At 43.5% G+C, this 14477-nt stretch overlaps 1 protein-coding gene across 5 annotated transcripts in view; it reads left to right on the top strand.

Moving 5' to 3' along the window:
• The window catches only part of COLEC12 (collectin subfamily member 12), a 179528-nt gene that overhangs the window by 156189 nt on the left and 8862 nt on the right, over window positions 1–14477 (top strand). For 3 of the 5 annotated variants that reach the window (XM_070629739.1, XM_070629737.1, XM_070629741.1), the window contains 3 exons: window positions 917–1053; window positions 2287–2396; window positions 9808–9953. In XM_070629739.1, the coding sequence (XP_070485840.1) occupies window positions 917–1053; window positions 2287–2396; window positions 9808–9953 (393 nt within the window). Of the gene's footprint in view, window positions 1–916; window positions 1054–2286; window positions 2397–9807; window positions 9954–10286; window positions 10741–14477 lie in introns of those variants that run through there. The other 2 variants (XM_070629738.1, XM_070629740.1) reach the window with 1 other exon arrangement.

Genomic DNA, 14477 nt, shown 5'->3' with positions numbered 1-14477 from the left:
CCAGCGTGCGACCCCACAGTCCCTCCACTCCCGCCTCATTTCGTTGGGCAGTGAAGGCAGCACGTGCGGCAGGCACAGGGCCCTGCTGCCTTCACAGCCTCCATGCCAGGTGGTGCCACTCAGGCGCACGTTTCTGTCTAAACACGACTGGGTTCTCTGGCACTCGTTTATTCAGCTGAGTTTGGTCCTCAGGGACAAACGTGTTCCCAGACGTTTCCTTCATAAAAGTCCAAGGCTGGGCTCCCCACGACCGTCCTGTCCCCATTTTATGCCCTTCACCCTGGGGAAAGACCATCCCTCAGTTAACATGCAGATGGAACTTTCTGTTACTGAAGCCCAGATTTCATTTCCTTTTGAGAAGGTGTTATGGTGCCTTCTCGTCCTCTGATGATTAAACCTTTGGTAAAACCCTAACTGTTGGCTTTGCAACCAAGCCTATTTTTCTCTCCTTTGACCCACACTTGATTCCACTTGATTTCCTTCAGTACAACTTGGGTCATCCTTGGGTCATAGCCCAGTTTTGGTTCTGGGTTCTCCCATCTGGTTGTTTATAGGTTCCATATGATTCCAGACTGACGCTGAACACCTGTGCCTGCACTGCTTTGTATTGTTGTTTCTGTTATTTCTGTCATTGTAAAGACTATTCCAGACACAGAAGAACAAAGACCCAGCATAGATATTTTCCAGGTTATACCGTTTTAGCTACTGTGTGCTCTGCAGTCTACATCCCTATACTGGTCTTTGCTCCCAGCATGTCTGTGAACGGCAGTCATGGGCTCCATACACAGACGATGGGGCTGCTCCTGGCTTGCAAGGGAAGCAGGGCCATAGCTGTGGCCTCTTAAACATAGCGGAAGAAAGACAGAGTGCTTTCTTTGTTTTTTTAAGTCAATGTTTTAAACCTTTGCACTCCTAGGCTGCCCGCCTCACTGGAAGAACTTCACAGACAAATGCTACTATTTTTCGGTTGAGAAAGAAATTTTTGAGGATGCAAAACTTTTCTGTGAAGACAAGTCTTCACATCTCGTTTTCATAAACACAAGAGAGGAACAGGTATGTTTGCAGCGTACTTACCATTGCAGAAAACTATAATTTAAGGATAGTTTACATCTGGAAATTGCATGCTTACTGGGGATTCAAAGATATCAAGAATTCATAGTCACATAAACACAGAAGGCTACATTATGGAGATGTGGGCCTCATCCAGTGACAAGAAGCATTCATGGCATGGGAGTTATGTCCTCTTGCTCCCACCTGGAAGATACTGCTTTCTCAAGCCTGGAGATGTGTGGCTGTCAAGAGAGCCGTAATGCAGAAGAGAAGCCTGCAGGCCAGCAGCAGGCACTTATGGAGAGAGAAGCAAAGAGGCATGAGCACTATAGGGGTGGGGTGGCATACATGGGACCAGGTATGTGGCCTCAGCAGGGTCAGGGAGGACGGAGGCGGCCATGGGGACACAGCCCACATGAGATAACAGTGGTGACCACTCCCTGGGTCCCTACTACGTACCAGGCACTTTATGAGGCATTTTCTCCTTTAAACCTCACACTAACCCTACAACCTATGGGTAGTAGTATCCTCATTTTACAGCTAAGAAAACTGAGGCCCTGCAAGGCTGAACGATTTATTCATGGGATGACAAGTAAATGCAGTGCTGAGACTGAAACTGAGGTCCATATAGCAGCAAGGCCAATGCTCTTTCTTTGGCGCCACACTGTTCCAGTGCCGCCTTCCTTTTCCCTAAGTATCTGCACAGACACAACCCTGAAACAGCTGCTTCCCGCAGTAACTGACTAAGAATGACAGTACAATCAAGGCCTGGGCTTTAGAGTATACAGCCCTGGGCCCAGTCCCAGCTCAGCCACTTATTGTCTTCACTACGGAGATTGTTGAAAAGACTTCAAGACATGGTGCTAGCAACACACTGAGTGTGGGACCTGGCCCAGAGGAAGAAGTCAAGGATGCCATAGCTGTTACTATTATTAGAACATGGGAAGGCCAGGTGGTGGAAGGGGATGGAGGCTGCTGGAATTCATTGAGTGATCTGGGTGATTTAGAGGAAATATCACTTGTAAGTTTATAAGGGGAAAAAAATGTCAAAGCCCCCAAAACAATGCAAAACAAAGCAAGTTCACTAAAAAAGAGGGCCACAAAAGCAGTGTACGTGTTCTGATAAACATCCTCTTTTGAAATGTCTTTTTTTTCCTAAATGTTGCTGGGGGGAAAGCCCCCCAGACATCTGTTCCAAGAAAAGAGTAACACACTGACAACTGATTTCTTTTTCAGCAATGGATAAAAAAGCAGATGGTGGGGAGAGAGAGCCACTGGATCGGCCTCACGGACTCGGAGCACGAAAACGAGTGGAAGTGGCTGGATGGGACATCTCCAGAGTATAAGTGAGTGCTCAGAAACTTCCAGAGTGGTGGTCAGACTCTCCTGTTCTGTTTTTCTCCTCTTGCCTGACTCCCTACAGTTTCTCCTCTAATGACCTTATGTCCTAGATGCTCCTCTAACTGAGGCTCCTGGTACCGGTTTTGTACATATTTCCATGTAAAGAAATTGTGGTTGAGAATCTATATGCTGTAAAATAGCATTTTCCTTTCTCCTTTTCATGGAATGAATTTTTTTTCCTTTCTACAAAACAAACCATCAGAGGCTTATAAAACCACACACCACACAGTACAGTACTTGTGGCCGAGGCGTTCTCTTTAAATGCTACCGTGAAGGATTGGGAAGCCCAGGCTGCCTCAGGCACGTTCAGAGCTCACCTGAGCTGTGATTCTGACAAGGGCTGGGAGCTCTCATCAGGGTCACACCATCAGTGCCCCTCACCTGGTTGGCTTTCTGGCCAGAGTGTGATGATGAATTACAGGTTCACGACTCTCCTCCACATAGGAAGTTCAGCTGCACCATGAGCAAAGGCATATGTGGGACAACCATCCCCCAAATATCTGAAGAGTCTCTGTAAGTCCGATGTGACCTGAGTTCTCGAAAGGCAGCGAAAAAGAATGGAGAACTTGACGGTACCTTCTCGGGGCCCCTAGGGACACAGAAGTCTCCACAAACCTCATCCTACCCCAGGTTTCCTCCTTCCGTCCTCCTACCCCTGGCCTTTAAGATGACTAAATTGTGCCAATTTGAACTTCACTTCTACTTCCTTCTCCTGCTTTGCCTCTAATGGGTGTGAAAAGATGCAATAAACTGTACCAAATGGAGCAGAATCTCTAAAAACCTCCTCTGAATAACTTTCTTTTGCTGGAGACAGAGAAGGCTGGCCCTGCAGAGGCTCAAGCAGGTGTGAGGGCATCTCGGCTTCAGGATCGTGTCCCAAGCATGGAGGAGACCAAAGCATCCATGGCACCAGGAGAGGAGAAAGCCAGGTGTTTCAAGTCTAAGTCAGTGTCTCAGGAATTGAGGCTGGACCTGTAGTGGTCAAGGAGGAGTGGGGGTCAGAGGTGATGGAGGGGCCGGATGGAGTTTAAAAATGTTTGTGTGCACATGACTGTGCACGTGGATAGACGAACAAGCAACTTTGTACTTTTAAATCCTCCGTGTGAAGAGCATGATTAGAGGATAGAGGTGGAAGCTAGAATAAGGCCATTTCTTTAAAAAAGAGTGACTAATCGTCGAGCAAAACATTTGAAGATTTTAGGTCTGCTCCGAAGGTGAGCCTCAGATGCCCCCAGAGCAAACGGCTGTCTACCTGCTAGCCTGATGGGTCCCTGTCTGCTCCCTCTGCACCTGTCCTCCGGGAGGAGAAGCTGCCCCACACGCGTCCTGGCACTCGGGAATTGGGCTGACGGCTGAGGAGAGCGCCCAGCATGTGGAGATGCACTTCAGGAGACTGTAAACCCTTGTGAGAGGTGTTGTCTAAAATCAGGGAAGTGCAGGGTTGGAGGTAGGGATGGGAGGCAGAGATTATTAAAGGCAAAGATAAATCTGTGACTTTGATAGTCAAGAGTGCCAGAATTATTTTTCTTAAGGGAGTTGGCAGGGAGCTAGAAAACAAAATCAGTCTCCTCCACTTCTCTCACAGCCATAAATGCACAAAAGTTCTGGGTTAGACTCACTCAGAAATTCAGTCTTAAGCTTTCCTCCAAGAAAAAACTGGATTGGCCAATATGGAATGGATAGAGCTAGAACATCACTGTCTATACCAGCTCTCCTGAGGTGGAACTTTTCTCCTCTTTCCGGGCTCCAGCAAGAATCATGTGATCTGGGAGGAGAGCACCAGCATTGCTACCCAGGACCTGAGAAGGATTACATCACCAGACACCTTCCTGGAACTCAGTCCCCAGCCACAGCCACCCTGGGGCCTCCTGAGAGTTTGGCTTCTGCATCCCGGCCACAGCACAGACCCATGCTTCTCGTTTTCCACCCAAAGGAATACATATACCTGTCAAAATCCCCAGGATCAAACTTTAAAGGCAGGAATAAATTAGGCAGACATATTATACGGCCTCAATACTGAAGGCTAATTTAACTTGACATATAATAATAAACACTGCACAAACTAGAAAAAGAGCCAGTGCAGCGAGGGGAGAGAGCACATACCCTGGAGTGAATGAGGTCACGTTCCAGGCCTCGACCCAGCACTCAACAGCTGCGTGACCTTGTGTGAGTTACTCAACCCTGCGAATTCTCGTGTCCTCATCTAGAAATGAACATTGCAGAAGGACCTACGTCGGCATTGTGAAAATTAAATGAGATAATATATATAAAGCATTGGCCCCTGGGAAGTGCTCAAGGAATGTCATCTGCTGGTATTGGCGTTATTCCTATTATTGTCATAGTCATGATTATTTTTATACTAGTCAGTAATTGCAGGATAATACTACCTAGGATTTGTGTATTTTATAGTATCCTGATTGAGATGCCACACACAGTATTTCACTCAGATCTCACACAGATTCGTGAAGAAAACAAGAATGTTCTCTGCAATAGCCTGGGATGGAGACTGGGGGTCAGGCTCTCAGGGGTCCCCCACCAGTTTAAGTCTCTCCAAATACTCTGTCTATTCAGACTCACCTTTACCCGCCTCCTCTTTGCCTCTGTGGCCTCCACACACTGGCCCATCTGCTTCCGTTCCCTGCTCCAGCAATGGTGTCTTGCCCTGGCCCCTCCTCAGGCCCTGCCCGGGCCACAGGAGAACCAAGGCTTTCTGCTCTCCTCTCACTCTTTCTCCCCAACACACATACACACACACTCTCACAGCCCTTTTGAAGTTGTTTCACACTTTTGTGGTTACTGCTAAAGAGGAAACGGACAAGGGATAAAGGCGCTCTCCTCTGTCTCTTGTCTACACTCCATTTTCATGGTTGAGAAAGGCAGTGCTGGAATAAACAGACAAAAAGTACTGGTGACGTGGATAGGATGCCAAAGGCTTAGGGCACATGCAGACCTGAACTATGGTTTATTTCCAATGAAACATAGGACCTGGCTGAATCTACAGCTCTTTCTGACCTAAAGCAGGGCAGGAACAGTCAGAGAAAAGGACGGAGGAGAAGCAATCTGTGATGGCTCAGGATGGTGCCTAGGAGAAGTTTCCAAATGCTTTGGATCCACACACCAATACAGTTCCCAAAGAAAGACTGGAGGGCTGAAATATATTGCCAAGGTTTTATTTGCCAATTAAGAACATGGTTTTTAAAAATTACCAATAACAAATCCCAGCATTAAAAACCAAAAACAAAACCCACAATCTTTTCCAAGAAAAGACAGCTGGCCGTCATACTTTCACACATACATACACACACACACACACACGTTGTCCTTCTTTTTCTCATTTCACTGCAGACCTGTGAAAACTGCATTCCTGGCCAACACCGACCCCCTAACTGGCGATTGGGATCCACTGGCTCACAGTCCTGTGATAACATTCAGTGAATTACACTGGAGCATCCACTGTGAACCAGCCTCTGTGCTGGCCTGGAGGATATTTTCTAGAATGTGGAGGCAGCAATATGAGTGAGAGATGTTGTTCTATTCATGTAAAAATGTCTGATTTCCAGGACCATGTCACAATCAAGAAGACAGACATACCAACCCTAACTGTGGATATGGCCAAGAGCAGGGCTTCGGAGGAGATTTCAGCGTTCTTCTCTCAGTAATTAATAGAAAAAGTAGGTAGAAAAATCAAAAGGGAAATAGTAGACACTATCAACTAACTTGACTTCATTGATATTTATGGAACATTTCACCCAACAACTACAAATACCCATTCCTTTCAAGTGAATATAGTATGTTCACCAAGATAAACTACATGCTGGGCCATCAAACAAGTCTCAATAAATTTAAAGGCACTGAAATTATATAGAGTATGTTCTCTGACCAAAACAAAATTAAATTACAAACCAATAACAGAAAAATATCTACAAAACGGCCAAATATTTGAAATTAAATGACACACTTCTAAATAACTCATGGGTCGAAGAAATCACAAAGGAAATTTGAAAATGTTTCAAATAAAATGAAAACACAACACATCAAAATTTATGGGATGCAGCTAAAACAGTTTGGAGGGGGCATTTATAGCTTTAAAATGCTTATATTTGGAAAATTTTTTTTAAGTTGAAAATTAATGATCTATGCTTCTACTTTATGATGGTAGAAGAGCAAATTAATCCCAAAGTAAGTAGAAGGAAGAAAATAATACTGACTAGAAAGCAATGAAATAGAAAATAGACAAGCCATAGAGAAGATCAGTGAAACCAGGAGCATGTTAAAGCTGATCTTTCTACTCTTAATGGAATAAATGCAAGCCTGTCGTCTGGCAGAGGTCATCACTGTTAATGGAGGCTGCCTGGTAGGCATGTGGGAGTCTGCCCCCTCGCTCAGAGCAGAACTATAAGGTAGCCTTTAAGGCCTTCCATGCCCCACGCTGCTTGCATTTGCCCACCTTAGATCACCAGAGATGTGATATTCCTCCTGAGGGTTTCCCAAAGCACACTTGAATCTCTTCTCTTCCTCTTGTCCACTTCTTGGTCCCCTGCACAGGACATCATTTGGTGGGAGTATGCTGTTAAGTTACGAGTAGCTGCTTTCATCTCTACACGGCAAAGATAAAACCTGGGTTGCCTTTCTGTCCACAGAGACTCCTACCTTATAATATTGCATATATATTTTTTTTAGAATATAGAGCCATAGAACGGCGGGGATCAGAAGGGAACTTTCAGTGTCATCTAATTCAATAATAACTCACTGTGACCCATGCTTCTTATTTCTATCAGAGTGGCTCTGGCTTAGGCCTTAGAGAGAAATCTTCCACTTTACAGACCCTTATAGTGGGAGAAAATTCTATAGCAAAGAAACACTTCTCACTACTAAGATTGTCCTGCTTTGAGACCAGGCTGTTGCCAGCAGAAGTTTCTTGACCCTGAAGCCTCAGTCAGTCTTGTGGTCAATGAGAAAGTACTAAGTTGTGAGGTCAAAAAGGGCCATTCCCAAGATTGAGAGTTTGTGCTCTGCTTCGATTAGAATAAACCCAAAATCCTGGAGGAGGTTCACACCCACTCTAGCTGACATGCTTCTGTGTTTCCAGTGCAGTGGAACAGTGAGTCCAGTGTGTTCCAAGGTCCCTGGTCTACTTAGAGTCTGCTGTCCAAGTGCATATGTGTGTTGTTAGCCAACCACTTCTATGACACGTGCATTATAATACGGGATTCAGGGATTTTCAGCTCAGGCTTTATTTCAGAGTGCACCTATAAATGACGTTAAGGCACCATTTAAGCTGAAATTCTTTTCCAAAATATATATGTTCTTTATCTGACATGTTCTGTTCTGTTATTTATTACAAGCATGCACACTGAGGGGGTTTGCCACACATCACCCCATGTGATTTTTAGCTTTTCCAAAGAGATGCTATGAGACTCTGGGTGCTCAGTCTACAAGACAAATTGCCCCTGCAGCCTGGCTTCAGGCTCCTCCCCCACCATCCACGCTGGTCCCACCTCAGTCACTGCACTCACAGCCAGAGACCTGCACTCTACCTTTAGTCCCAAAAGAAAACCTTGGGCACTGTATGTGAAGAATTCCAATGACCTTCAAAAATGAATGGAGAATGGTGATAAAGATTACCTCCTTTCTTGTCAATCAGTTCTCTTTTTGTTGAGTCTGTAAATCCCTTTTATCTACTTAAAATGACAAGAAAATGCAAGGGAAAGATATTAAGCAGGTCGTCTATCAGAAGTCATATTTATATAATTTCCCATTTAATTAAGAGAGAAAAAATATCGAATCTTCCATCGTTACACAGTTCAGAAATCACAGATCTCAAATTCTGTGAACAAAATTGGAATCGAACCCCCTCACATTACTGGCAGAAATGAACAAAATGGTACATCAACAAGATCAGACTGTTCGGGCATTGTTCATGTTTCCAGAGGGGTTCTGCAGGGTGGACAGAAATACACATGAAAGTAAACTATTTATTCTTCCAACTTCATCTCTCTGGCCGTGGCAGTCTGGGATTTTTAATTCATTTGTTTCTTGCCTATTAGGTAAGTTCTGTGAGGGCTGGGACTCTGTTCTCCGCACTGCTGTACTGTCATCACCTAGCATTATCTCTGGCACATAGTAGGTCCTCTGTGGCTATTTCTCACTCTCTATCCTAAATATTGTCCCATTTTTACTCTCATCAGTTGATAGTTTCATCTAAATTATCTTTTCATCACTAGATTTATTTAAGTGAGGTGACTTTTTATTTTTAAAAAACCCCGAGATATTCATTTGGTGTGGGGGAGTCAATTCTACCTTGTTTCCCCACTTTTAACTGTAAATTTCAGCTGTCCTTTCCCACTGCCCTCTGGTTTAATGGTCTTATTGGCCAAAGATGTCGGGCAATATGGGCTCTATCCTCGGCTGACCCTGGGACACCCTATGGCTGATGGGATAATGAGTCATTGTTTATGGGAAGCACCTCCCACTGCAGATGTTTTTTCAGACCCTCCACATGAGGCAAGCTTGTCTTCTCAGGCAGTAACCACAAGCTTCTGTGTAAGAACCTGCTTCTTAGAGAAAATTCAGCTTTCAAGTTTTGAGTCTTGGAAGCACATCTAATTTATTGCATGGAAACAGAATCAAGAACAACGAACCCTGCCAGAGTGGTGTTTTGAGCAGCGGTATCCAAGTTAACAAGCCCCAAGTAAACTCATCCTAAAGAAAATTTATTTTTAAGAATCTCTCTCCCAAAAAAGGCAATGAAATGTATGAGTCATTTTCAGTAAGACTAAATTACTATTTCTTTCTAAAGCAATCAAACATCTACAGCTTGGTCAGACAACCATAACTGTTTGTAATTGTAGGTTCCTGTAAATATATATCAAAGGTCCCTCACTTTCTCTGGCTGATGCTTTGATTTCTTAGAGGCAAGGTCTCTTAATGTACAAGGATCCCTCTGGGTTCTCACAAGAGCGTGTGCATCCTGTCCTCAGAGGGCGTATATGTTCATGCACAAATAAATACACGCATGCCCAGAAGTCAGCGTTCCAGTGCACATTAGGAAGTTGTCATTCATCTAACTGTGTTGAAGAAGGATTTACTCCCTTGGCACTGTGAGGAAGCAGCTCAGTGAGTTGATTTCCCTGTGGCAAAGATAACAAGCCTGCAGGGAGGTCCTTCATTATACGCTACTCTGCAAAACAGCTGCTTCTTATTCTGAGTAAGAGCATGCGTGGCTTTTTAAACAGTGCATTTTCATTCTAGGACAAATGACACGCTTCGGTTTCATTTTTTACATTTCTCTGCTGCTCTTGGGTAAAGACAACATCTGTGTGCACAAATAACACTCAATTTCTGTTTTGTTAAAAGAAATTGGAAAGCTGGACAGCCAGATAACTGGGGCCATGGCCATGGGCCAGGAGAAGACTGCGCTGGGCTGATTTATGCTGGGCAGTGGAACGATTTCCAGTGTGAAGACATCAATAACTTCATTTGTGAAAAAGACAGAGAGACAGGTGAGCAGTAGAGGGGCTTCAAGAGGGAGCTGCAGGGCTCACATCCTATTAAAGAGTGAGAGGTGAGGAGTCTAAGGGCTCTGAGTCCAGGCTCTGCAATTGGGTTCCAGCCCTGGTTCTGCCCTTACTGGCTGGGCAGGATATTAACCCCAGGGGAATAATAATCGTAACTTCTTAATGGGGTTATTGTGAGGACTTAAATAAGTTAATAAATGTGCCTAATGTATAGGAAGTACTCAATAAATGTTAGACTAAGTGGCCTAGGTCATTACCTTATATTATTGTCAGTCAATTGTTCTTTAACATATGGCACCAATGCTATGTCTTTTTCAGAGAGTTCCATACACAGACTATTCAGATGGCCAAGCATTCAATTCCACATGTATTGAGCATTTACTATGAGCCAGATGCTGTGCTACATAATGGAGGACATAATCTGTGCCCTTTATAAGCTCATAAACCAAAGAGGCTTTTGGAGATATTTTTTCATTTCAAAGAGTACTTTATGTAAAGCTTCATTTAAACATGACCGTCTTCAGAATGTAGCATCTTATTTTTTTTTCATCAGAACTAGATTTAAAAATTTGTGGTGGGGGAAGGAGGAAATGGGGAGTGAGTGCTAATAGGTATGGGATTTCTCTTGGGGGTGATGAAAATGTCCTAAAATGTGAGTAGATAGTTCTAAATTGTACAACTTTGTAATATTATAAAAAACACTGAATTGTGTCCTTCAAATGGTGAATTATGTGATATGTGAATTATATCTCATAAAGACTTTATTTAAAAAGTTGGTGGGAGACCTTGGAAGGCAGGTGCTGTCTTCACACTCTCTCTTTGCTGTGCTCCAGAGAACTTGTATGTCCTAGAGAGGAGCTTCTACATGTGTCGGGTGCCCCAGTTTTGTGTGGCTGCTGCCCAGGGGACACCCCTTGTCACCTAGCTCTTGTGGCCAGCAGGGCTTGCATTCTCAGGCCCCATAGGACTGAAACAAATGGAGAGAGAGTTCTTGGCCGGCTACCACCACTGGGCAGACTGAAACACTCCCCCAGTCTTTCAGGCCTATTTGCTTGTCCTGGAGCTTTGGCAAGAAGGGCAGGCTTCTGCTTTGGCATACATCTAGGGGCCTCCTAGGTGTTCTCCAGGGACAGAGGCTGTTGGATGCCATCTTTGTGCTCGCCCTCTGCCTCACTGCAGGTCACCAGTACCTCCTGGAAAGGACCTTGTACACTAATCTGGTGCCCCGATTTTTGCAACAACTGTGCAGGAAACACTTCTAGGTCACCTGACTCTGGCAGCCAGTGGACATATGTTTGTAGTACCACAGGCCTGCATACTTTAAAAGCTACTGCCTGAGGGTCTTGTTGCCTATCAGCCTAAATCTAGGTGCTGATTGAGATCCTCCTTTTTGGGACACTGACAGGTCTTGCATACCCTCAACTACTGGGAGCCACTAAAAATAAAATAGGCTGCTTGAATAATCACAAAGGTTTGAGAGACAACCAAGAGCTAGGTTAGGTTGAATGATAAGGTTCATTCCTATACAAGACCACTCCCTCAAGACTGGGAGAAGTGGCTGTTTTATCTAATGCATAGAAACCAACACAGAGAATCAAGGAAAATGAAGAAAGAGAAGTATGTCCCAAATGAAAGAATATGATAAAACAACAGAAAAAGTCCTTTATGAAATAGAGGTAAGTAACTTACCTGATAAAGAGTTCAAAATAATAGTCATAAGGATGCTCACTGAACTTGGGAGGAGAATGGATGAACACAGTGAACTTCCACAAAGAAACAGAAAATATAAGAAAGTACCAAATAGAAGTCACAGAGCTGAAGAATACAATAACTGGACTGAAAAATAGACTAATGGAGTTCAACAGTAGGGTCAGTGAACTCAAAAGACAGAGCAGTGGAACTCACCCAATCCAGCAGGAAAAAGAAAAAGGAATGAAAAAAAGTGAAGACAGCTTAAGGGACTTAAGAGAGAGCAAGTGGACCAACATTCACATTATGTGGGTCCCAGAAGGAGAAGAGAAAGAGAAAGGGGCAGAAACTTATTTGAAGAAATAATTGCCAAAAACTTCCCTAATTTGGGGAAGGAAATAGACATCCAAATCCAGAAAACCCAGAGAGTTCCAAATAAGAGGAACCCAAGGAGACCCACACTAAGACACATCATTAAAGTGTCAAAAGTTAAAGACAGCAAGAGAATCTTAAAAGCAGCAAAAGATAAACAACTTGTTACATGTAAGGGAACCCCCATAATATTATCACCAGATTTTTCAGCAGAAACTTGGCAGACCAGAAGGCACTGGCACAATATATTCCAAATGCTAAAAGAAAAAAACTTACAACCAAGAATATTCTACCTGGAAAAGTTGTCCTTCACAATTGCAGGACAGAGAAGGAGTTTTCCAGACCAGCAAAAGCTGAAAGGGTTCATCACCACCAGACCAGCCTTACAACATATGTTAAGGGGCTTCGTTAAGCTGAAAATGAAGGTACTAATTAACAACAGGAAGACATTTGAAAGTATAAACCTCACTGATAAAGGTAAATATATAGTAAAATTCAGAATAACCTAATGTTGTAAAGGTGGTGGATCAATCACTTATAAAGCTAGTATGAAAGTTAGACAAAAGTAGTAAAAATAACTATACAATAATTAAGGGATACACAAAATAAAAATCTGTAAACTGTTACATCAAAACAAAACTTACGGTAGGGAGAGTAAAAATGTAGAGCTTTAGAATTCATTTGAACTTAAGTTGTTATCAACTTAAAATAGACTGTTGTAAATATAAGTTGTTATATGTAAGCCTCATAACCACAAAGCAAAAACCTGTAGTAGATACACAAAAGATAAAGAGAAAGGAATCTAAGCATACCCACTACAGAAAATCATCAAATTACAAAGGAAGAGAGCAAGAGAAGAAGAAAGAAACAGAGGAACTACAAAACAGCCAGAAGACAATTGACAAAATGGCAGTAAATACATACCTATCAATAAGTACTTTAAATGTAAATGGACTAAATTCTCCAATCAAAAGACAGAGTGGCTGCAAGAATAAAAATATAGGATCCATCTATATGCTGCCTACAAGAGACTCACTTCAGATGAAGGACATACACAGACTGAAAGGGAAGGGATGGAAAAAGATATTTCATGCAAATGGGAACAAAAAGAAAGCTGGGGTAGCTATATTTATATCAGACAGAATAGACTTTAAAACAAAGACTGTAATAAGAGACAAAGAAGGTCATCACATAATGATAAAGGAGTCAGTCCCACAAGAGGATATAACATTTGTAAATATTTATACACCAAACATAGGAGCACTAAATATATAAAGCAAATATTAACAGACCTAAAGGGAGAAATAGACAATACAATAATGGAAGGGGATTAATAATACCCCACTTTGATCAATGGATAGATTATCCAGACAGAAAATCAATATGGAAATATTGGCCCTAAATGACACATTACACCAGATGAACTTAACAGATATATACAGAACATTCTGTCCAAAAGCAACAGAATATATTCTTCTTAAGTGCACATGGGACATTCTCTAGGATACAGCATATGTTAGGCCACAAAATATGTCTTACATTTAAGAAGACTGAAATAATTTCAAGTTATCTTTTCCAATCATATTACAACAGCATGAAACTAGAAAGCAATTACAAGAAAATTTAAAACTTCACAAATATGTGGAGATTAAACAACATGCTACTGAACAACCAATGAGTCAAAAATGAAATCAGAAGGGAAATAAAAAATTACCTTGAAACAGGGAGGGTCCAAGATGGTGGCATAGGAAGATGGTGAACTCACCTTCTCCAGAGGACAAACTGACTCTTTGTCTACACATAGAGCAATTCCTCCTGAAGAAGAACTGAGGGCTGATTGAACAGCTTGTGCACAACAAAGGATAGAGGGACCACATAGATGTGGGTAGGAGAGACAAAGACAGGGTATTGACAGGAACTCCGCCCCTAACACAGCAATCTGTAGCAGGGAGAGATATCACTGAGGGGCCTGCACAGGCTTGCCCACCCTGAGACACAGTGAAAAAACAGCAGTTTAAAGGGCACCTAGACTATATGGGAAGGAAATCCATTTAGTAACTCTAGAGCATCTGCCAAATGGGCAGGGAACTGCTGAAACTCTCTCTGGGGCTGGAGGCAGTGGCGAGCACCATATGGCACATTCTCCCTTCACTTTGGTAACCAGGGCAGGAGCCTGGTCCAGACGCTCTGGCCAGCCTGCTAAGGCCACCCCAGCATACCCCAGGCCTCTGGCCCACACCAGCTCCATCTGTCCCTCCAAGGCAGCCCCATGTGGCACAAACCATGTCCCCCTGCCCACACCCACCCCAACTCCAGCTGTGCCAGCAAAACAACCTCAGCATGGCATGCACCAGGACCCCCCAGCCTGTGCCAGCTCCAGCTGTCCCACCAAGGTGGTCCCAGCACAGCATGCCCCAGGACACCCCCTGGCCCATGTCTGCTCCAGCT

This window comes from Equus przewalskii, chromosome 7 (assembly GCF_037783145.1).
Source record: "Equus przewalskii isolate Varuska chromosome 7, EquPr2, whole genome shotgun sequence".
Lineage (NCBI taxonomy): Eukaryota > Metazoa > Chordata > Mammalia > Perissodactyla > Equidae > Equus > Equus przewalskii.
The sequence above is the reverse complement of the archived record's forward strand: the minus strand, read 5'-3'. Positions and strand labels throughout refer to the sequence as shown.